At 44.1% G+C, this 24,358-nt stretch overlaps 1 protein-coding gene across 1 annotated transcript in view; it reads left to right on the top strand.

The window, feature by feature from the left end:
* Positions 1-1,631: 1,631 nt before the first annotated feature.
* Positions 1,632-24,358, top strand: part of SLC7A8 (solute carrier family 7 member 8) — a 56,128-nt gene continuing 33,401 nt past the window's right edge. Inside the window, exons 1-3 of the mRNA XM_029239211.1 lie at positions 1,632-2,549; positions 21,264-21,468; positions 22,524-22,675. Coding sequence (XP_029095044.1) covers positions 2,399-2,549; positions 21,264-21,468; positions 22,524-22,675 — 508 coding nt within the window. The 5' untranslated portion in view covers positions 1,632-2,398. The remainder of the gene's footprint in view (positions 2,550-21,263; positions 21,469-22,523; positions 22,676-24,358) is intronic.

Below are 24,358 nucleotides of genomic sequence, written 5' to 3'. Positions count from 1 at the left end.
GCACCAGTTTTGTCAAGAGACCTCAAATTCATCACATTCCTGTTTTATCTCGTATTATATCTACACCATTTGAATTGAAACATTACTGAAGGAATTCATGTTTGAGAGCAGAAAGATTATTTGTTTTATAACTTGACATTGAAATTTGAGCAGAAGTCTTCAAACCAGATGGTTGATGCTTTCTGATATCATCAGGAAAGGCCAAAAGCAATTCAAAATTTTTTCATTTCCCATGACTCATCCCCTCCCATGGAGTTCTGTGCTATATATTCCCTGCTTTGTCTGTTCTTTTTGTTAAAAATCCTTTTTACATCACCACCCCCACTTTTTTTTTTGCTGAGGCTTTCAATTTGCTGTATCTTGAACTGCAGAAGGAGAAACTGTTGAACTCCTAACCTTTGAAACCTCTTAATACTTGCTGAGTGGTCAAGGGGCGAAGTGGAAAAGATTGCTGATTGGACTTTACCCCATGTGGAAAGCCCTTCTTACAATAGCTCAACAATCCCCATTTTAAGGAATTATTTACTTCCCTTAAAATCCAACATCTTTTGGAACATTCTGCAAAAAGTGAGGCCAATTTCTGTACTTAGTGGTCAGCTTGGGGAACTTTATTTTTTAGACCCACTTTAAAATCAAGTGCTTTTGCATAATGTATGTAATACAGATTAAAATAATTTCATTTTAGACTTACAGTGTTGTCTGCTATATTGCTTCTTGCTGTTTTTTTCAGAGTACTTTGCAATTATAAATAGATGTCATTGCTCTCACATAAGGCAGTAGTTTCTGGGTAAAATTCTTCACAGAAGCCAAGATACAGTATCAGTATGGAAATAAGTCATCTCTTAACATAAACAATCTGCTTCATGATCAGAGAGGTGCTTGTAACTCCCCACCCCCTCTCCAGTCTGCCTTTCTAATAATTTATAGATGCAAAAATATTAGAAGCTGTGAAAGGCCTCATTCCACCAGATTTTGTGTCATTCTTTCCTGGGACCAGAGTGGGGGTCTTCCCCCCCCCACCCTCGTTTCAGATAACACTAAATAAGAGGCTGCGAACGCTGAGGCTGCCACGTCTTCCGGGTAATTTTGTTTCCACGCTACTCTTCACAGCTGCTCACAATTATACTAAATGAACCTCTTTTCCATTATTCTTAATTCTTTCCATTCCCCTCTCCCACCCTGAATTTCCTCCTATTTTCAGATACTTGAAGATAATGTCCCTACAGCCTTCTCTCCTGTATCCTCAAATCTTCCAGACATAAATATTTTAATACATTCGCCAGTGTATTTCTGATGGTACTAAAGTGTCTGCACAACCGGTGCCTTATTTATAAAGCCCACATCTGCTGAAAGACCTGTAACGCTATACCAGCTCATGAAACTCTCCCGGAACGGTCGACATGGGAGGATTTTTAATACTTCCACTATCTACAAAGAGAAAGATGGAGAAAAGAGAGCCTATCGATTACAAAAGGAAATCTGTTAATCCATCTTCTCGGTGATCTTTGGCGGCTGTGTGCTGCTATTTACATTGAACAGAAAGGAGGAGACAGAGGATGGATAGGAACGGAGGAGGTGGGGGCGGAGCTAGCTCAGCACATAAAACCCCTCGCTAAAAGGGGAACACGTTCGTTTGTGCCAGAGCCACTCTCCTGTAACCACGGGAGATGGGGCAGTCTGTGCCGTGAGGACGGAGATCGGAAGAAGGAAAACAGGGACAAGAAAACAAGCGAGACCGAAGAGGACATCTGGAGAAAGCGGAAGGCAGGAGACGGGGAGGGGAAAGCAATCCTCGCCAGGTGGAAACAGGACCTAGGGCAAACCGGTCGGGTCCACGTTGTTTCTGGGAGAGAAGAGAGTACCGGAGGATTGCCTTTTTTCCTGTCAGTTAATGAAAACTACTTTTATCCTCATCATAAAAGAAAAGGGTAAGGGGAGGTAAAGACAATCTATTTTCTTAGGGGAAGAGCTGAGGGAAATCCGGACTACCTCTTTGAAGCATCTGAAATAAGCCACTGCCTGGTACACATTGCTGAAAGGTCCTAGTTTCTGAAGAGCTACATCCTTTTTCAGGAGAATTCCAGCCGGAGTAGCTGGCACAGTTCTATTTTTATATTTAAATATCTATGCCTCCCCCTTGCCGCCCCCAACAACACTTTCCTTGTTTGTAAGCACGAGTGACAAGAAAGTGTCAAGGCAGAGTAGGAATATTTTCATTTTTCTCTTTTATCTGCCTGGGTCTTTTTTTTTTTTTTTTTTTTTAAGAGGGTAGGAGCGGTCCTTATCACATCACGGAAAAGGACGTCTCCATTTGAAAGGCTTTCTCTCTAAATATATTTACATCCATATGCATTAGAAAGAGAGATACCTTTAGGAGGTTGAAATCCTACTGAGAAACATGGAAAAAGGAGCCAGGCACCGAAACAACACTGGAAAGAACCACCCAGGTGGGAGCGAGTCGGAGGCCAGCCCCGAGACTGGTTCTGGAGGGGGCGGAGTGGCCCTGAAGAAAGAGATTGGATTGGTCAGTGCTTGTGGTATCATTGTAGGTGAGTCCAGTTCCTTTCCCCACCGACCACTCCTCCCCGTCTGGAGGTCCTCTTGTAGAACCTTAACCCCTCATTCCCCCAACCCCCCGTAAAGCACTATTTCTACTTCCTGCTCCCTTAGAAAAGAGTTGTCATTCACCTGCGCTGTAACCTATTCCCACTGGTCAAGTTTGAGAGGTATAGGAAGTGCTGTATGTCATACATCTCTTCCTCCAAACCCGGCTGAGAAGTTCTGTCCAATGTTCACGGAATGGAGCAAATAGGGGCACACATCTGGCTGATGGTCATTGTTGCCTGGGAGCTTGTTGAAAATATAGGTCTCCGGGCTCCACACTTGAGGGTTCTGTTTCAGTTGACTTAAGGTAGGGCTGGGGAACCTAGATTTTTAACAGGCTTTCCTGCAGCCATCTCCTTAGCAGGCTGTGGACTGGCTTTTGAGACATACTTAGTCGCTGTTTCATTGTTTACATTATATGAGACTATGGGCCTAGGGGGTGTGTCATAATAAAAATAGCTACAAATAGCAGTATAAGAATGCTTTGCCTTTCTATAGCTTTTACACCTTATACAGCACTTTCTCTTGGCAAAGCACATGTGATAGGGCTGTTATTCCCATTTCACAGATGAGGAAATAAATTATGGAAGAAAAGAAGAGACAGATTTTGCTTTTCTGTAAATGTGTAGTTGGCAGTTTCTCTCGTTGCTTAATGGAGTCCATGTAACATCCACGTCTCTTAACATCCACGGAAGACCCTGTGAGGTTCTCAAAGGGAGATGGGAATAACTGGAATGGGGAGTCCGGCTGGGAGGCTTTGAAACTGGGGCAGCCTGAGTGTCCCCGAGAGTGCCAGTGCAGGCCACTCCAACCCCCTAACTGTACTCTACCGGGCAGGGGGTCCCAAATATGGCTCCATCTCGAGACAACACATATTCCTCTTTCCAGAGAGGCCCTAGAGATCGATGGGCAATGGGTCATTACTGTCCTCACTCCAGAGGGTGAGAGTTTCTTCTGCTGTCTTTTTCCCAGAGAAAGGGGCATGGGACAGTCAGGACAGATAGGTTTCTGTGCAGACTTCCTTTTGAAGGCATGTAGTGTCCTGGTGCCCACAGCACTTGGATAACCCCATGGTCCTCATGGTAGCACAGAGGCATTTTGGCACCTGAGCAATGGTGGCACTGGAGAACACCCTTGAAATCAAATCAAATCAGTACAATATTCAGATAGTCCTCTTCACCTCTACAGCCAGCCTTCATACATCATGTTATCTCCACTCTGCTTTCAAAGTGGAATCCCACTTTATCTAATTCTCTGACTCTGGGAGGTTTTCCAGGCATCTACAGTTTTAAGAAAGGTAATGTTATTTTAAACAATTATAGTCATGATTTGAATCTCTCATTACCTTTTCTGTCTCTCCCTTATTTCAATTGCTCTAAAAAATGAGATCAGCAAAGTACTCAATATGTATAGCACATGCCAATTTAAGGTCTGTAAATAGCCCAGAGCCTGTTACCTCTTTCACCCGTTTGACTGAGAGGATTAAGAATTTTCCCCCCTTTGGGAAGGTTCTGTTTTATCCACAGAGTGCACACCCACATACACACAAGCACAGTCAGATCTCCTTCCTGCCTCAGCCTTGTTCACCCACCCCTACATATGTGCAGGTATTCAAGGGTAGAGAATATTCTCCTATATACTGAGCTTGTTTTTGTCTCTTTCTTTATCGTATGTCTAAGACTATGAAGAAATAGGAGTGTCCAGGTATAAGAGATATAGTTTTAGTTGGGTGAATGCTACTACTGATTTGTCCACAGCCTCATGGATAGCACTTCACAGTAAGAATAGTCCCAATGCTCCCATTGGTATTATAGCAACCAGAATAATAACTCTGGTAGTCTATGGTGAAAAGAGATCCCAAATATGTGATTTCAGAGAAATCAGGATATTTTTCCAAAGTGCAAGAGTCCTTGTACAGTTAATAGTCACGATTGTATCTCCATTTAAGCTGAGACACACATTTCCCCTTTAGGGTGATGTGGAGATGAAATCCTTTCCATTTCCCCTCCTGTGTGGCTGTTGATTTACAAATGTGCTGAGTAGCTGCCCTGTCCTCTAGAGGGGTTTCCGAGTGGATGACAGTGATTCAAGTTTTTTCAAGACCAAATGCAAAAATAGAAATGGCATTTTTCACATGGAATTCAGTGATCTGGTGTGCGCTGCCAGCACTGTGGAAGGAAGAGAATTTGAAGGCAAAAAGAGAAAGGAAATTTCCTAAGGTCATGAGGTATGGGAAAGTAGCAACTGCCCCAAATCTATCTCATATCCAACTGACTTAGAGGGATAAGTTAAAGTATGTTTCATAAAACCTCATAAAATTTCACTCACAATCATCACTGATGATTTAAAGTAGGAATAACAAAATGGCAGGTGTTACAAGAATATAAAATGAACTAATAGAAGACTCATGCCCTAGAATTATTTATAATCCTACTGGGGAGATGAGATCTATATACATTAGACAGAGAACATTGAAAATTTATGATACGGTTGAGCTGTGTCAGGAGGACAAAGTTAGGTGAATGGTGAGAAACACAAAGAGAGAGAAGTTCTCACCCAGAACTAGATTAAGAAGCATCTTGAAGGACATGGAGGAAGATGGAGTAGAGAAGATAATTCTGGGAGATTTGGTAGGTAGACGGAAAATGACTAAACTGTGATTTCCTTGAGCAAAAAAATGTGTCGTATACGTCTCTGAATCTTCAGTGCTCAGCAGAGTCCCTGACATGAAACAGTTACTCAAATGATTGTTGAATTTAATTGAGCCTTGGACAAAACTCTGAAGACTGTAGTAATAAAAAGTATTTATCTGAAGGGCTCTTGGGAACCTGGCTTGAAAATCTTTAAGCCAGGAATAATTTCATCAACTTAGAAATGAGGTTGACCTGTTTTTAATTTTTTAACATCACCTCTGCCCTAATCTAACCAGGCTATTGCTCTCCACATACTTGGCCAAGGAAACCTGTTGGCAACAGGTGAACTTAGATTTCTCCATGAATGTGGAGTCTCCCCCAAATCTAAGAAGAGTATGAAGGAGCAGCAAAATTCATTAATTGATGCTATCAAAGCTACTGTTAATAGCTGTCATTATTAAACACTTATTATGTGCCAGACACTGTCCAGTTACCAAACATACATTGTCTTATTTATCCCTCACAATAATCCCGTGTGGTAAGCACTTCCTCGCCCTTCATCCAGATAAGAAAATAGAGGCTCAGAGGGACAAGCAACTTGTTGAAGGTCACACAGCTGACAAGTATTGAAGACTCAAACCTAGAGCTTGTCTGAATCCTGAATCAAGCTTGTAAGCATTGTTCTCTACTCTTTTAATTTTCATGTCCTAAAAGAGGTGTTTTCATTTAGATCCTGGGCAGAGGTCCTTATTTGTTTTTATAGATGGAGCAGTTAGTGCATTCCAGGTGAGGAAGTGTCCCAGTATAAATGAGAACTGAGCAATCGGCTGGGAGTGGAAGAAGGTACCGTTCTGGTACAGCTGCGGGAACACTTATGGGGGAGCCTGAGGTGCGCTGGCTCAGCTACTGCAGGATGTGATCAGCACAGACCACGCTCCCATTAACTCTCCCACATGCACACCTTTCCTCTCTGGACCAGCATTCTTTGCAGCCATGGTAGAGGTGCCCACAGAGTTCCTGGCTGTTTAGGTCACTTTATGTCAGTTATGTATTTAGGTATGCACCCAGAATCTAGGTCTGAAGGCACTAGTTCAGCTACAGAGCCTACAGAAAAGAGTCATGATTTGTTAGACCATTTTGTTTTTAGCACAATGTGTGTTTATGGGGTACCTTGGTATATTTGCTGCAGAACAATATTGGATGCAGGTCTAGCTATTAGACCGTTCTCTTTCAGCTAACAAGATGTTTAAAAAATAGTATTTATTGAGCTCTTACTAAATGCCAGTTCCTGTACTATAAACTCTTTACATATATTACCTTATTTAATCCTGACTACAGTCCTATGGAAATACGTATTATAACTCTATTTTTTAAATTTATTTATTTATTTTTGGCTGCATTGAGTCTTCGTTGCTGCACGCGGGCTTTCTGTAGTTGCGGCAAGAGGGGGCTACTCTTCGTTGCGGTGTGCGGGCTTCTCATTGCGGTGGCTTCTCTTGTTGCGGAGCACGGGCTCTAGGCGCACGGGCTCTGGAGTGCAGGCTCAGTAGTTGTGGCGCACGGGCTTAGTTGCTCCGCAGCACGTGGGATCCTCCCGGACCAGGGCTTGAACCCATGTCCCCTGCATTGGCAGGTGGATTCTTAACCACAGTGCCACCAGGGAAGTCTCTATAACTCTATTTTAAACATGGGGAAATTGAGTCACAGAGCTGGGAAGTAATTTGTCTGGGATCACACAACTGACTACTGAGATGGTCTGACTCCACAACCAAAGGTCTTAGCCATTCCCCGTTTCTAATTGGTAACCAAGAGAGGCAGGAGGGAGGCTGGTGTGTATTGCGTGGTGGGGCAGTGGGACATGCAGGACCATAACCCTGACACTGGAGTCTGGAAAGACCGTGGATGTCTGATGCTGGAAATGTTGGGGGGAAACTTCTTTTTTTTTTTTTTACATCTTTATTGGAGTATAATTGCTTTACAATGGTGTGTTAGTTTCTGCTTTATAACAAAGTGAATCAGTTATCCTTTTTTTTTTTTATTTTAAGGGGGAAACTTCTTTTAAAGGCTATTTGTCAACAAAGAAGTGTGGCTATAGGTATAACCATACTGAAATGGCACTGGACTGATTTGGAAATATTTCAGGTCCAAAAGATTTTCAGACCCGTGTGTTTTTACACCACTTTAGAAAATTTTACATTTTACTCTCTAATTTGATGTATTAGCTTTCTAATCCCCAAAATGTCAATTGGATGTTAACCAGAGGCTGGAGTGTGAAAATTGCTTCTCGAGTTTGTACTTCAATTTTTTTTTTTTAAACATGGAAGGATTAGCATTTGGTTCATTCATGATGAAAACATGTTTAAAACTGTCATTGTTCTCAAAAAAAACTCTGAGACAGAAGCCAACTTGGACACTTGTCAAAACAAACACATCTTAGCGAATAGAGAAACGCTATACCCAGCGGTGTAATAATAATAATATAAGTAGCTACCATTTCCTGAGCACTACTATGCACCCAATTAGTAGTACCTGATCAGTGCTTTATGGATATTCTCATCTAATCCCATGAAATAAGTACTGTGATAGAAAGGATGGCATTGAATGAATAAGTAACTGAACAGTGGCAGAGCCAGGATTCCCATCCAGGTCATTGAACTCTGAAGCCACTGGGCTTAATCAAAATGCTCCGCAGCATGGAGCTCAGGGCGGCTGGAACCAGGGATCTTGTTGCTTCGTGCCAGGAACCAAGGAGCTCAAGGAGCAAGCTGGTTGAGCCTGCTACTGTCAGGGCTGCAATATGTTCTCTCAAAGAGCAGAGTTATGCAGAATAAGTGAGTAGCAGGAGACACTTAGGTTAGGGAAAGAAAATAGAAACCCAGCAGGTAAAAAAATATGTTCCAAGAAACAGAAACAAACAGCCCATTCTGTTTAGAAAAACAGCAACAACAAAAACACCCTGTACCCAGATCAGATGACCTTCTCAGAGAGGCCAGCACCATATATATCACTTTTTCTGAATGAAATCGGCTTACTGAAGTGGCATGGAGGTATGGGGCATACTGGGTGAGGCTTTCAAGTTGCCCAGCTACCAAGGTTTTCTGCTTTCCTCTGAGGGTTAATCCAGCAGCACAGCTGCCTGCAAAGAAACGCTTCAGGAATGTCTGTTGTTGCTCTTGTTGTTTGGTTGTTATTTTGGGGGGGGGGGTGAGGGGTTATCAAAAAAGCAGGCATGAGCAAATAATCCCAAGAATATATTCTGAACCACTCCAAACAACAGAAAGTTAGGAGTCCATCCCTTCTAATTTTTAACTCCCAGCTGAGCGTACAGAGCAAGAAGGATCATGCCTTGTTCCCCTCCCAGAACTTGCCTGCAAAAGAGCCCTCCCCACCCTCACCGCCCCCACCAGCTCTTCTCCCTGGACATCTGGAATGGCAAAGTGCAGACAGCTCCCTGGCTCAGGGGTAGGGACTGCTGGTCATAGGATCCGGTCGGCCCATATTTTAACATTTCGCAAACACTCATTCAGCGTTATGTGCTAGGCCCTGTGCTAAGCACCAGTAAATTTTACTTCTAAGAAGCCAAATTATCTCTCAAGTCTATTTTAAGCTGTTTCATTTATAGAATGAATGAAGTCTGAGCTGAAAAGCTTTATCGATTGCATCTCATCCCTCATCCTTCCACACGGTCATGAGTCTCCCCATTGGTTTGCTCCCTGCTCTAAATATCTTCAGCATTACCAGTGATGTCACTCCTGGGGAGAGGATTTCACATTATGCCTTAAGATGTTCTGGGCAACCTCACATTGTGAAGGCCGATTACCCAGAGGGTGTTCCGTTGCTGCAGAATTGTTAGTGTACTTTTCTCAGTATATATAGATTTTCAAGGTGTCTGCTCGTACATCTGTGAGATGCGTAAATTCTTTAGCTGCCTCTTTAGAGTACAATTCTGCATAGGGTGTTGACTCAGCAGCTGGTACAGCCAGGTCAGGTTGCCTTAGGGATAAGGAGGCATTTGTTAAGTGGGCCCTGATGCTGGAAGTAGGAAGCATAGAATGAATTTTTCCATGATTTGTATTAGCATGTTGTGGAAAGGGAGGAACCATTGATGATATCACAGAACAGGAAGAGCTTTGGAGATAGTCCTGGATTTTTAAACTACTTCCCTATTTACAAGCTTGGTAACCTGGAACCAGTTAATTATCAGTAAAATAGAAATTTCTTGTGGAGTATTAAAATAAGGCTGGTAGGGCTTCCCTGCTGGTGCAGTGGTTGAGAGTCCGCCTGCCGATGCAGGGGACACGGGTTCGTACCCCGGTCCGGGAAGATCCCACATGCCGTGGCGCAGCTGGGCCCGTGAGCCATGGCCGCTGAGCCTGCATGTCCAGAGCCTGTGCTCCGCAGTGGGAGAGGCCACAACAGTGAGAGTCCCACGTACCGCAAAATAAATAAATAAAATAAGGCTGGTATCCTATGGTATATGTTCAGTAAATATTAGTTTCGTTCTCTCCTTTAAGCTCATCGTCCACCACCCCCTCTTCCCCCAATCCCCACTCTCACCCCACCTCCACACTCATTAATTCTGATTTAGAAACGTAGATTAGATTAGGTTGATTGGGTGATGGGAAGAACTGACCAATTCAGCCCAAGTCTGATCTGTTTATCAAGCAGCCAATGCTTTTCCTTTTCTCTCTGTTGACTTGAGTCTACTTACTCAATCAGCTTCTTGTGCTTTCCCTGTTCCAGGAAGCTTTTTTTGAATAGCCTCCATCGGTGGCCTTTTCCATCCCTAACATCTTGTCATGAGTCACAATTGCGCTCATGCAACTTCTGCTCTCCCTGGTGGTGTCAATTCTGTGTCCACATGCATCATGTTCACTTCTCTGCACGATTCCCTGAGGGCAGGGACTGAGTCTTTCTCATTTTCACATCCCCATGTATTCAGCCTGGCACAGGGTAAGTGCTTAGAAAGTATTTGTTGAAAAATAGCAGTCAGTCTAAGCCAGATCATACATTAGAGACCTGTCTGCCAGCAATGTGAATATGCTTTATTTTTTTGGCTGCATTTGGGATCTTAATTCCCTGACCAGGGATCGAACGTGTGCCCTCTACAGTGGAAGCGTGGACTCTTAAACAATGGACAGCCAGGGAAGTCCCTGAATATGCTTAACAATACTGTACACTTAAAAATGGTTAAGGTGGTAAATTTAATGTTGTGTGTTGAAAAAAAATTTTTTTAGCTTAAAAATGAGTTATTCCCATAAACAATAAATTTTTGCACTTAGCAAAAAACAAACAAAACACCAAGCACCCAAATCTCATTTAAGTTCAGATTTGAAAAGGACTTTAGGAATTAACCAGATGATGACAGACTTATCTCAACCTTGGCACTATTACCTTTTGGGCCAGATACTTTGTTGTTTTGGGGGGCTGTCCCGTGCAGCATCCCTGGCCTCTACCCACTAGATGCCAGTAGCACCGCCTCCCCAGTTGTGACAGCCAAAAATGTCTCCAGACACTACCAATTGTCCCCTGAGGGTGGGGAGATGGTGCAGAATTGCCACTGGATGAGAACCACTGATGTAGACAAAGCCTCTCACTGCTAGTGCCTGGTTTCCCAACCAGACAGGGAGATGCTGGAAGCCCGATGTGAATCCTTAATGGTCATTTTTGAGGGCTCAGCACTCTTAGCCCCTCAGGCCAGGATGCCTGTCTTTCAGTGGCTAGTGGATGGTGGTTGGCGCCATCTATGTTAAAAGTCCATGTGTGAACAAGTGCTTCCCAGTTTACCTTTCGAAGCAAGCATGTACAGAGTGGATGCTCAATAAATACTTCTTGAGATGTAATTACCTGTTGGCCACCTACCTGTGGCATCTAAAAACTGTACCCAGACAATGCTTCATGGTCCTGGCTCTGCAGTGCTATTTCAGAGCCAAACTTCCAAAACAAGACCATTATTGGTGTCTTCTAGAGATTATTTCTATCCCTACTGCTATAAATCCTAGTAGCTTCCTATATTTGCTGGCATTAAACAGATTATAAAATGTTTCCACGCATGTGTGATCGCATTTCATCCCCACAACAACCCTGTGAGATAGGCAAGGCGGGAGCAAGTATTCCCATTTAACAGATGAAGTAGGGGCTCTCAGAAAAATTCAGGTCACACGGCTTATGAGTGGCAAAGCAAGAACTCAATGGCTCTTCCGACTCTAAGTCTAGCACCCATTTCACTCTTTAGCATGGAATCCGAACCAGCAGAGTCCTAGAGCTCCTTCCACATCTCTGTTCGGCAGGAGATGGCAACACCACAGGGTGTGTGTCAGAGTCTTGACCAGCCGTCACCCTGAGGTAGCTGTTAGTACAGTCTTGATGGGAAATGGACACAGGGTGAGAGGCATGGTGAGATTCCAGGCCTGCCATGAGGATCAAAGCCTGGCCTCGATATGCTGACCCTACTTCCATGCTGTTCCCCTAGTCCTGAAAATCCTGAGACCCTCCCAGCCACTTTGTGGGAGAAGCACAAAGAAGGTTCACCTTGGCTTTCTCTGGACATCATAGAAAAAGACAGAACCTCCAAGGGCCGGGAGAAGCTCTGGCTAGATTCCAAGAGGAGCATGAGTCAGTAGGAAAGGCCAAAGCCTTTTGGATTTGAGAGTCTCTTGGGCATTAGAAGCCTGTAATTCCATGCCCTAGGAAATTCTTTGATGGCTACAGCATTCTAGCATGGACAGGCCTGGAAGTGAGTAAGGCCTTAATATGAATCACATGGGTATTTGCCCACAGGTGAAGTCAGCAGTTATTCATGGCAAATGTGGATTTTCTCAATTCCAGCAGTTTTTCTAGTGACAACTTGCCCACTGATACAACTTGGCCCCCCTTTTTTTTTGTTGTTGGGGGTAGGAGTTTATTAATTAATTAATTTATTTTTGCTGTGTTGGGTCTTCGTTTCTGTGCGAGGGCTTTCTCTAGTTGTGGCAAGCGGGGGCCACTCTTCATCGCGGTGCGCGGGCCTCTCACTATTCGCGGCCTCTCGTTGCGGAGCACAGACTCCAGACGCGCAGGCCCAGTAGTTGTGGCTCACGGGCCTAGTTGCTCCGCGGCATGTGGGAATCTTCCCAGACCAGGACTCGAACCCGTGTCCCCTGGATTAGCAGGCAGATTCTCAACCACTGCGCCACCAGGGAAGCCCCCAAATGACCCAATTTTTTTCCTTTCTATGGCTAATATTCCATTGTATATATATATACCACATCTTCTTTATCCATTCGTTTGTCGATGGGCATTTAGGTTGCTTCCATGACCTGGCTATGGTAAATAGTGCTGCAATGAACATTGGGGTGCATGTGTCTTTTTTTTTTTTTGCATTTGCCTGCAATTTGGTCAAATAATATATATATTTTTAACATCTTTATTGGAGTATAATTGCTTTACAATGGTGTGTTAGTTTCTGCTTTATAAGAAAGTGAATCAGTTATACATATACATATACATATGTTCCCATATCTCTTCCCTCTTGCGTCTCCCTCCCTCTCACCCTCCCTATCCCACCCCTCTAGGTGGTCATAAACCACCAAGCTGATCTCCCTGTGCTATGCGGCTGCTTCCCACTAGCTATCTATTTTACGTTTGACAGTGCATATATGTCCATGCCACTCTCTCACTTTGTCACAGCTTACCCTTCCCCCTCCCCATATCCTCAAATCCATTCTGTAATAGGCCTGTGTCTTTATTCCCGTCTTACCCCTATGTTCTTCATGACACATGTGTCTTTTTGAATTATGGTTTTCTCTGGGTATATGCCCAGTAGTGGGATTGCTGGGTTATGGTAATTCTAATTTTAGTTTTTTAATGAACCTCCATACTGTTCTCCATAGTGGCTGTATCAATTTACATTCCCACCAACAGTGTAAGAGGGTTCCCTTTTCTCCACACCCTCTCCAGCATTTATTGTTTCTAGATTTTTTGATGATGGCCATTCTGACTGGTGTGAGGTGATACCTCATTGTAGTTTTGATTTGCATTTCTCTAATCATTAGTGATGTTGAGCAGCTTTTCATGTGCTTCTTGGCCATCTGTACATCTTCTTTGGAGAAATGTCTATTTAGGTCTTCTGCCCATTTTTGGATTGGGTTGTTTGTTTTTTTGATATTGAGCTGCATGAGCTGTTTATATATTTTGGAGATTAATCCTTTGTCCATTGATTCGTTTGCAAATATTTTCTCCCATTCTGAGGGTTGTCTTTTTGTCTTGTTTGTAGTTTCTTTTGCTTTGCAAAAGCTTTTAAGTTTCATTAGGTCCCATTTGTTTATTTTTGTTTTTATTTCCATTACTCTAGGAGGTGGATCAAAAAAGATCTTGCGGTGATTTATGTCAAAGAGTGTTCTTCCTATGTTTTCCTCTAAGAGTTTTGTAGTGTCTGGTCTTACATTTAGGTCTCTAATCCATTTTGAGTTTATTTTTGTGTATGGTGTTAGGGAGTGTTCTAATTTCATTCTTTTACATGTAGCTGTCCAGTTTTCCCAGCACCACTTATTGAAGGGACTGTCTTTTCTCCATTATATATCCTTGCCTCCTTTCTCATAGATTAGTTGACTGTAGGTGCGTGGGTTTATCTCTGGGCTTTCTATCCTGTTCCATTGATCTATATTTCTGTTTTTGTGCCAGTACCATATTGTCTTGATTACTGTAGCTTTGTAGTATAGTCCGAAGTCAGGGAGTCTGGTTCCTCCAGCTCTGTTTTTTTTCTCTCAAGACTGCTTTGGCTATTCGGGGTCTTTTGTGTCTCCATACAAATTTTAAGATTTTTTGTTCTAGTTCTGTAAAAAATGCCACTGGTAATTTGATAGGGGTTGCATTGAATCTGTAGATTGCTTTGGGTAGTAGAGTCATTTTCACAATATTGATTCTTCCAATCCAAGAACATGGTATATCTCTCCATCTGTTTCTGTCATCTTTGATTTCTTTCATCAGTGTCTTATAGTTTTCTGAGTACAGGTCTTTTACCTCCTTAGGTAGGTTTATTCCTAGGTATTTTATTTTTTTTGTTGCAGTGGTGAATGGGATTGTTTCATTAATTTCTCTTTCTAATCTTTTGTTGTTAGTGTGTAGGAATGCAAGAGATTTCTGTGCATTAATTTTGTATCCTGCAACTTTACCAAATTCATTGATTAGCTCTGGTAGTTTTCTGGTGGCATCTTTAGGATTCTCTATGTGTAGTATCATGTCATCTGCAAACAGTGACAGTTTTACTTCTTCTTTTCCAATTTGTATTCCTCTTTTTCTTCTCTGATTGCCATGGCTAGGACTTCCAAAACTGTGTTGAATAATACTGGTGAGAGTGGACATCCTTGTCGTGTTCCTGATGTTAGAGGAAATGCTTTCAGTTTTTCACCATTGAGAACAATGTTTGCTGTGGGTTTGTCGTATGTGGCCTTTATTATGTTGAGGTAGGTTCCCTCTATGCCCACTTTCTGGAGAGTTTTTGTCATAAATGGGTGTTGAATTTTGTCAAACATTTTTTCTGCATCTATTGAGATGATCATATGGTTTTTATCCTTCAATTTATTAATATGGTGTATCACATTGATTGATTTGCGTATATTAAAGAATCCTTGCATCCCTGGGATAAATCCCACTTGATCATGGTGTATGATCCTTTAATTTGTTGTTGGATTCTGTTTGCTAGTACTTTGTTGAGGATTTTTGCATCTATGTTCATCAGTGATATGGGTCTGTAATTTTCTTTTTTTGTACTATCTTTGTCTGGTTTTGGTATGAGGGTGATGGTGGCCTCATAGAATGAGTTTAGGAGTGTTCCTTCCTCTGCAATTTTTTTTTGTTTTTTAATTTGGCTACATTGGGTCTTCATTGCTGCGTGCACGCTTTCTCTAGTTGCGGTGAGCAGGGGCTATTCTTCGTTGTGGTGAGTGGTCTTTTTGTTGCGGTGGCTTCTCTTGTTGCAGTGCGTGGGCTCTAGGCACACGGGCTTCAGTACTTGTGGCTCGCGGACTGTAGAGCACAGGCTCGGCAGTTGTGGCACACGGGCTTAGTTGCTCCATGGCATGTGGGATCTTCCCGGACCAAGGCTCGAACCTGTGTCCCCTGCATTGGCAGGCAGATTTTTAACCACTGTGCCACCAGCGAAGTCTCCTCTGCAATTTTTTGGAAGAGTTTGAGAAGGATGGGTGTTAGCTCTTCTCTAAATGTTTGAGAGAATTCCCCTGTGAAGCCATCTGTTCCTGGACTTTTGTTTGTTGGAAGATTTTTAATCACAATTTCAATTTCGTTACTTGTGATTAGTCTGTTCATATTTTCTATTTCTTCCTGGTCCAGTCTTGGAAGGTTATACCTTTCTAAGAATTTGTCCATTTCTTCCAGGCTGTCCATTTTATTGGCATAGTGTTGCTTGTAGTAGTCTCTTAGGATGCTTTGTATTCCTGAAATGTCTGTTGTAACTTCTCCTTTTTCATTTCTAATTTTATTGATTTGTGTCCTCTCCCCCTTTTTCGTGATGAGTCTGGCTAAAGGTTTATCAATTTTATTTATCTTCTCAAAGAACCAGCTTTTAGTTTTATTGATCTTTGCTATTGTTTTCTTTGTTTCATTTATTTCTTCTCTGATCTGTATGATTTCTTTCCTTCTACTAACTTTGGGCTTTGTTTGTTCTTCTATCTCTACTTCTTTTAGGTGTAAGTTTAGATTGTTTATCTGAGATTTTTCTTGTTTCTTGAGGTAGGCTTGTATTGCTATAAACTGCCCTCTTAGAACTGCTTTTGCTGCATCCCATAGGTTTTGGATCATCGTATTTTCATTGTCATTTGTCTCTAGGTATTTTTTGATTTCCTCTTTGATTTCTTCAGTGATCTCTTGGTTATTTAGTAATGTATTATTTAGCCTCCATGTGTTTGTGTTTTTTACATTTTTTCCCCTGTAATTGATTTCTAATCTCATAGCATTGTGGTCAGGAAAGATGCTCGATATGATTTCAGTTTTCTTAAATTTACTGAGGCTTGATTTGTGACCCAAGATGTGATCTATCCTGGAGAATGTTCCGTGTGCACTTGAGAAGAAAGTGTAATCTGCTGTTTTTGGATGGAATGTCCTATAAATATCAATTAAATCTATCTGGTCTATTGTGTCATTTAAAGCTTGTGTTTCCTTATTAATTTTCTGGGTGATCTGTCCATTGGTGTAAGCGAGGTGTAAAGTCCCCCACTATTGTTGTGTTACTGTCGATTTCCTCTTTTATAGCTGTTAGCATTTGCCTTATGTATTGAGGTGCTCCTATGTTGGGTACGTATATATTTATAATTGTTATATCTTCTTCTTGGATTGATCCCTTGATCATTATGTAGTGTCCTTCCTTGTCTCTTGTAGCATTCTTTATTTTAAAGTCTATATTATCTGATATGAGTATTGCTACTCCAGCTTTCTTTTGACTTCCATTTGCATGGAATATCTTTTTCCATCCCCTCACTTTCAGTCTGTATGTGTCTCTAGGTCTGAAGTGGGTCTCTTGTAGACAGCATATATATGGGTCTTGTTTCTGTATCCATTCAGCAAGCCTGTGTCTTTTGGTTGGAGCATTTAATCCATTCACGTTTTAGGTAATTATCGATATGTATGTTCCTATTACCATTTTCTTAATTGTTATGGGTTTGTTTCTGTAGGTTCTTTTCTTCTCTTGTGTTTCCCACTTAGAGAAGTTCCTTTAGCATTTGTTATAGAGCTGGCCTGGCAGTGCTGAATTCTCTGGCTTTTGCTTGTCTGTAAAGCTTTTGATTTCTCCATCGAATCTGAAAGAGATCCTTGCCGGGTAGAGTAATCTTGGTTGTAGGTTCTTCCCTTTCATCACTTTAAATATATTGTGCCACTCCCTTCTTTCTTATAGAGTTTCTGCTGAGAAATCAGCTGTTAACCTTATGGGAGTTCCCTTGTATGTTATTTGTCATTTTTCCCTTGTTGCTGTCAGTAATTTTTCTTTGTCTTTAATCTTTGTCAGTTTGATTACTATGTGTCTCGGCGTGTTTCTCCTTGGGTTTATCCTGCCTGGGATTCTCTGCACTTCCTGGACTTGGGTGGCTATTTCCCTTCCCATGTTAGGGAAGTTTTCGACTATAATCTCTTCAAATATTTCCTTGGGTCCTTTCTCTCTTTCTTCTCCTTCTGGGACCCCTATAATGCGAATGTTGTTGTGTTTAATATTGTCCCAGAGGTCTCTTAGGCTGTCTTCATTTCTTTTCATTCCTTTTTCTTTATTCTGTTCCACGGCAGTGAATTCCACCATTCTGTCTTCCAGGTCACTTATCCGTTCTTCTGCCTCAGTTATTCTGCTATTGATTCCTTCTAGTGTATTTTTCATTTCAGTTATTGTATTGTTCATGTCTGTTTGTTATTTAATTCTTCTAGGTGTTTGTTCTTTAATTTTTCTAGGTCTTTGTTAAGCATATCTTGCGTCTTCTCGATCTTTGCCTCTGTTCTTTTTCCGAGGTCCTGGATCATCTTCACTATCATTATTCTGAATTCTTTTTCTGGAAGGTTGCCTATCTCCACTTCATTTAGTTGTTTTTCTGGGGTTTTATCTTGTTCCTTCATCTGGTACAAAGTCCTCTGCCTTTTCATTTTGTCTGTCTTTCTGTGAATGTGGTTTTCCTTCCACAGGCTGCAGAATTGTAGTCTAATTTATTTATTTATTTGTTTGTTTGTTTATTTATTTTTGGCTGTGTTGGCTCTTTGTTGCTGCACACGGGCTTTCTCTAGTTGAGGTGAGCAGGGGCTACTCTTTGTTGTGGTGCGCGGGCTTCTCACTGCAGTAGCTTCTCTTATTGCAGAGCATGGGCTCTAGGTGCATGGGCTTCAGTAGTTGTAGCATGGGGGCTCAGTAGTTGTGGTACACGAGCTTAGTTGCTCCGCAGCATGTGGGATCTTCCCAGACCAGGGCTCGATCCTGTGTCCCCTGCATTGGCAGGAGGGTTCTTAACCACTGCGCCACCAGGGAAGTCCCAGCATCACTTTTAAGTAAATGTAATGTGAATATTCTTTGGGCTCCAGTACATAGCTGTGCTCTGAGTGATATTCCTCCCCCTGTAGAAATTCTAGAGGCTGCTAAGGGGGGGGAGACATCTGATTCTGGTTTTCTAGGTAGCGGCTTCCTAGAATCAGGGCAAGGCATTCCTCTCCTTCCCATCCCGTAGTGTTCAGTTTTGGTTAGCATAATTCAATTTTTTTTTCCACTTTTATCTTTGTCATTTTAATTGGTCAAAATGAAGATTGTTGATGGGGAGAGCTCAAGTTTTATAAAACGAGAACTCTTGTCCCAGTGCCAGCCTTCACCATCTACTACGGCAGCTCCATGGAAGAACACGTTATCCAAGAATCAGTGGAGACAGGAAGTAGTCAGACCCTCGAAAAGGGCTGTTGGTCTTGCACTTCCCACCCTCCACCTGGGGTGATGGGGAGGGGCACATACTGTGGAAATGTCAGAACGAAAGCAGGAGAACCCGAAGTGCTCACTCATCTCCACTGCGGTGTTTTCTAAGAACCTTAGTGGAACTTTGACATTCCTCATTCCTGAGAAGATGGAATCTTTTCAGTACATCCACCGCCCTTTTCCCTGTGGCAGCAGCCATTCCTGGTTCTGAGAACTGCCTAGCTATCTCCCCACCACCCTTTCGGCACCTTAAAGACCAAAGCCAAAACCTTGTTTTTCTCCCATATTGATTGTTTTTCTAGCCCCTCGAGCTAGTTTTATAAGCTTCTATTGCTCTCTTCTTGTCTGGCTTTAAAATGCCCTACAGATGACTCTTCTGATAAATTCCTGCCAGGCAAGGAGTTTACTATTACCTTTCAGCACCATCAGCAATCCCATCTCACGTTTAGTGTGGCAGGTGAAGGGTCCGTTGACAGGGTGACTGTGTCCTGAGTCCTGGGATGCTACCAGGAGGCCCTTTTAGTCCCCACTGACCCAACATCCATGCACAGCACACATGGGGACAGGTTGAGGACAGAGGAGGGCTGAAAGGTGTCCTCTCATTCCAAGCCTAGGACTTTAAATAAAAGTACCAAAAAAAGGAAAAGCCTTTAAGAACTGGTGGCACCTGGGATCTCATTTTTCTATCTCTCTTTGCCTGATGTTTAGATCACAAACTTGAACATGAGGGATTGTTTCTTTTAGCTTCACTTCTATATGTAGCCCTGTTCTGTTGGGATAGAGTTAGCACTAGGGGAAAGAAGGCCTGTTGGAGACATAAATGTGCCTCCTTCCCATGGGAATCTACCTGTAGCCCCAGGCCCTCCGATTTCAGTCTCACCGCTTGGCTGTTCTTATGATCCTCCTGGGCCCTTCCCTCTCTCGTTACTCATCTCATGCAGCAATTTTTTAGTTTGAAAAGGGGCAGCATATTCTACGTCCCGAAAGAATGAAATATTACTGCTTTTAGGATGTGAATATTCTCTTCTCTTCCCCTTTGACTGAATTTTGGTTTAGAAGTGAAAGTTTCAGGACTGGATTGAGGTTGAGTTGTAGTTGAGATCCGAAAGTCAGTTTTTGAAATTCGAGCATAAAATCGTATACTCTGCATCTCACTCAGCCCAGAACTTGTTCCAAACCACTGGAGAGAGGGCATTCTTTTTTTTTTGGCCGTGCCGTGCAGCATGCCGGATCTTAGTTCCCTGACCAGGGATTGAACCCGAGCCCCCTGCAGTGGAAGCTCAGAGTCCTAACCACCGGACTGCCAGGGAGGTCCCCAAACCACTAAAGAGAGATGGTGGGAGTTTGAGGTGTTCTCAGAACACTGTCAAATCCAGCTGGCCTCAGCTGGCCCCCAGCTCTGTATTTCGACCTGGATCTATTTAGTCTCTGCTTCTTCCCCGAGGCCCTCATTAGTTTGGCAGGGTGGGGCACGAAGAGGGAGCTTTCAAAACAACTATCCCTGGACTCATAAGAAGTGAACAAAGGAAAGCTTAGGAAGGAACATGTCAGGAGCTGCCTCCACACTTCTGCTCCTCCCCCGCCCAACACACACATCCTAGTAGCCAACATTCAGTCCCTGGGGCCAGCGTCACCTCTCAGGAGCGGACCATCCCCTTGCACACAGAAGTGGATTAGTGGAAAGAGCCCTTGGATTAAGCAACAGCAGACCGACTTCTAGATCCAGTTTTACCTACCAGTAGCTGTGGAATTTGGAGAAAGCCACTTAACCCCTCTGTGTCTTAGTCTCTGTGTTTGTAAAATAGAGAGAAACGCCTGTACTTCCTCCTCCTCCTGATTCCATGAGGTGGTTGTGAGGGGCACATGGGACAATGGAGGGGAAAGACCTTTGGAAGAATATGGTGCTGAGGCTTTGCACATATTGCACCCCGACAGACCACTTCCAAACTACCAGGGCTGTTCTGATAGGGCTATTTCATGCTCCGCACCAAGGGTGGGGCCGTGTGTCTGGGGTAGAGGCCAGCCTCCAGGAGTGCTGTTCATACTCGTGGGTCTTGAAGACCCCAGACACATGGTGTGACCACAATCTGTCCAAAGGCATTACCCTTCAGCTCATTTTTAAAGTTTTCTTACTGGCAGCCGGTCTCAGAACAGCCCATTTTTTCCAGCCCTTCCATTTCCAGCCAGCCTTAAGTAAGGCCTTTGTCACCACCTTGGCTGGACTACGTTCAGCCCAGTCTGTTCAATCTGCACCACCACTTAATACTGTGTGGACTTTGGCGACACACTTGGTATCTCTGAGACTCAGTTTCCTCCTCTGTAAAATGGGAGAAATGGTATCTGACTCTATAGGCTTGTCCTGAGGATTAAATGATGCATGTAAAGTACCCGACCAAGTTCCTGATCTCTACGTGTCCAGTGTCTGCTCCTCTTTCCCCTACTTCTAAGGAGAATTATTGCTAGACATACCTGCCTGGAGGGGATTAGCGCATCCCCAAGGCACTGCATCAGATCAAAGGTGAGAGCACCCCTGCAGGTGCTGGTCCTGCCAACTGTACTGACTGTACCGTCTCCCCTGGTACCCTTGGTGCCTCTTGCAGGGAACATCATTGGCTCTGGAATCTTCGTCTCACCCAAAGGTGTGCTGGAGAATGCCGGCTCTGTGGGCCTCGCTCTCATCGTGTGGATCATGACAGGCCTCATCACAGCTGTGGGAGCCCTGTGCTATGCTGAGCTCGGGGTCACCATCCCCAAATCTGGAGGTGACTACTCCTACGTCAAGGACATCTTCGGAGGACTGGCTGGGTAAGAGGATGTGCAGGAGACCGAGCGGTCCCAGAAGCCAAGGCCAGGGCTTTCCAGCATGCCGAAGAGCGCTAGAGCTTGGGATTCCTCTTTTGCCTCTAAGTCATGGTTGCCAGTTCAGCCTGTGTCCCCTTGATGCCCCTGAGAGTGGCAGAGGAACCAGGCTGTAGTTTTAATCTCTGTTTAGGGTTTTTTGTTTTCTGTTTTTCTTTTTTTTTGCTATGCCATGAAGCTTGTGGGATCTTAGTTCCCAGACCAGGGATCGAACCTGGGCCCTTGGCAGTGAAAGCATGGGGTCCTAACCACTGGACCGCCAGGGAATTCCCTTAATCTCTGTTGACCTTAGTGGGCAAGATTCTATGAGTGAGAACAAGTAGAACTAAATGACAACTCTGACTGGAGATGCGAGGGGAAAGCACATCACAAAAACAAAGCCCTTTTATCCTGACAAATGAGAGTGACCACTAAGGTACGGGGTACTTTTCACGTTACCAAGGATAACGGTGTCCCTGATTCCAGACCCTGATCTTGATATCCTCAGCCCCTGCAGCCCTGTTACTGAGGAGCTCAAACCTCACCAAGGGGCCCAAGGGCATGGAGGACAAACCCCCAGCCGATGCCTCCCCTTGGCACTTGCTTAAGTGGCCACACCTTTAGCATGCCCTGACTGTGAAGATTCCGGGGTTGCAAATTTTCTTTTCCACCAGTGGATGCTGGGGGCCAGAGTGGTAGAGAAGAGATGATGAAATGATGAAAGGAGCAGGGAGAGAGAAAGAACACCAAGACGTGTCAGTACTAGTTGAAACAGCTCATCGTTAAACCAATTTACCGTCATTGCAGAGGGCTAGGTGTCTCCTTTGAGCAGTGGCTGGGTTCCTTAGCATCCCTGAAAACAAAAAGGAACCGCACCCCTTTAGCCCACCTGCCTCTCCTAACACTGCCCAGTGACTTGCCCGGGCTTCCCTGATGGCTTCTGAATCCCTGCCCAGCCAGGCGATGGGAGCGGGGGTCTTTTTTGGTGTCTTGGCTCAAGCGCTGTCCCATTCCCCCACCAGGTTCCTGAGGCTATGGATTGCTGTGCTGGTGATCTACCCCACCAACCAGGCTGTCATCGCCCTCACCTTCTCCAACTATGTGCTGCAGCCGCTCTTCCCCACCTGCTTCCCCCCAGAGTCTGGCCTTCGCCTCCTGGCTGCCATCTGCTTATGTAAGTGCCATCTGGGCCTTGCTCTCAGGATGGCGTCTCTAGCCTTCCTCGTGGTCTACACATCTCTGGTTCTCCTTCCTCTCCCTCTTTCTTTCCTCCCCTCCTTTTTTTTCTTCCTTGTTACTTTTCAGTTTCCAATTTGCATGCTGTGGACAAATGGATTCCATATATAATTATCTGGTGTTTAAAAAAAAAAAAAAAGAAACTTAAGTGTTTTTTTTTTTTAAGAAGATGTTGGGGGCAGGAGTTTATTAATTTACTTATTTATTTTTGCTGTGTTGGGTCTTCGTTTCTGTGCGAGGGCTTTCTCTAGTTGCAGCGAGCGGGGGCCCCTCTTCATCGCGGTGCGCGGGCCTCTCACTGTCGCGGCCTCTCCTGTTGCGGAGCACAGGCTCCAGACGCGCAGGCTCAGTAATTGTGGCTCACGGGCCCAGTTGCTCCGCAGCATGTGGGGTCTTCCCGGACCAGGGCTCGAACCTGTGTCCCCTGCATTAGCAGGCAGATTCTCAACCACTGCGCCACCAGGGAAGCCTCGAAACTTAAGTATCGATAGCTGTTCACAGGCACAGTAATTTTCACTGGCAGGGTTCTTTACATCATATAAAGTAGTTTCACTTGTATCGTCTGACCCGAGCCCCACAACAAATCCATAAGGCAAGCTGGGCCAGTCTTACAACTTTCCTAGAGCAGAAAAGGAAACGGAGCCAGGAAAGTGAATTAGCCAAGGGGATACCTTCTCTTTCCAGCGCACACACCACGCTGGAGACTCCCTACCTCTCGTGGGAAGACTTTTCTGGCCTCTCAACCTGCCAGCTCACATCTTAAAACTCTCTGGGAGGGCTTCCCTGGTGGCGCAGTGGTTGAGAGTCCGCCTGCCGATGCAGGGGACACAAGTTCGTGCCCTGGTCCGGGAAGATCCCACATGCCGTGGAGCGGCTGGGCCCGTGAGCCATGGCTGCTAAGCCTGCGCGTCCGGAGCCTGTGCTCTGCAACAGGAGAGGCCACAACAGTGAGAGGCCCTCCTACCGCAAAAAAAAAAAAAACAGAAAAAAACAAAAACAAAAACAAAACCTCTCTGGGAGGAGAGTGTAAAGGTGTGAGTTGGGAGAAAACAAATAGCAGCATGTCCATGGTCCCCGCCCTTGATGAGTTTTCTGTCTAACTAGGCAGAAAAGCCATATAGACAGATTCCATGGTTAGGATTCAATTGCAGTAAAAATTCTGAAAAGGGGAAGAGATCTCTGTGAGCTGGAATAGGTTAGAGAGGCTTTATGGAGAAGTTTGGCAACCTGTATTTCTAGGAAGTCTCAACACTTAATCTCTGATAATCAGGGATCTCAATGGATTGGGGTATGTTGTCCCTTTTAGCCAAAAACTAATTTCTAAAGTAAATATTTGGACTTTTTCAGAGGCTCCACTTCTAGAGTCAGCTCAGTCCCTGCCTTCCCACACCTTCCAACACACATCCACCTAGCTGAGGGCAGTGACCATCCTGGTCACACTCTGTCCCAGGTCTTGACACTTCCTTCTGTTCTGCTGGTGGGAAGGGGAAGGAGGGGTCACTCGCCCACCCAGGAGCTGGAGTGGGACCTGAGGGGTGTGTGCCCTCATTGGCAGTGGTGTGCAGCCCCGGGATAGACCCCATCATCTAGGCAAGTGGCACTGTGGAGCCAACATACTTGT

The sequence above is a fragment of the Monodon monoceros genome, unplaced genomic scaffold (genome assembly GCF_005190385.1).
Source record: "Monodon monoceros isolate NGI ecotype Baffin Bay Population unplaced genomic scaffold, NGI_Narwhal_1 Super_Scaffold_21, whole genome shotgun sequence".
Lineage (NCBI taxonomy): Eukaryota > Metazoa > Chordata > Mammalia > Artiodactyla > Monodontidae > Monodon > Monodon monoceros.
Note: the sequence above shows the minus strand (reverse complement) of the source record. Positions and strands in the feature narration are given on the sequence as shown.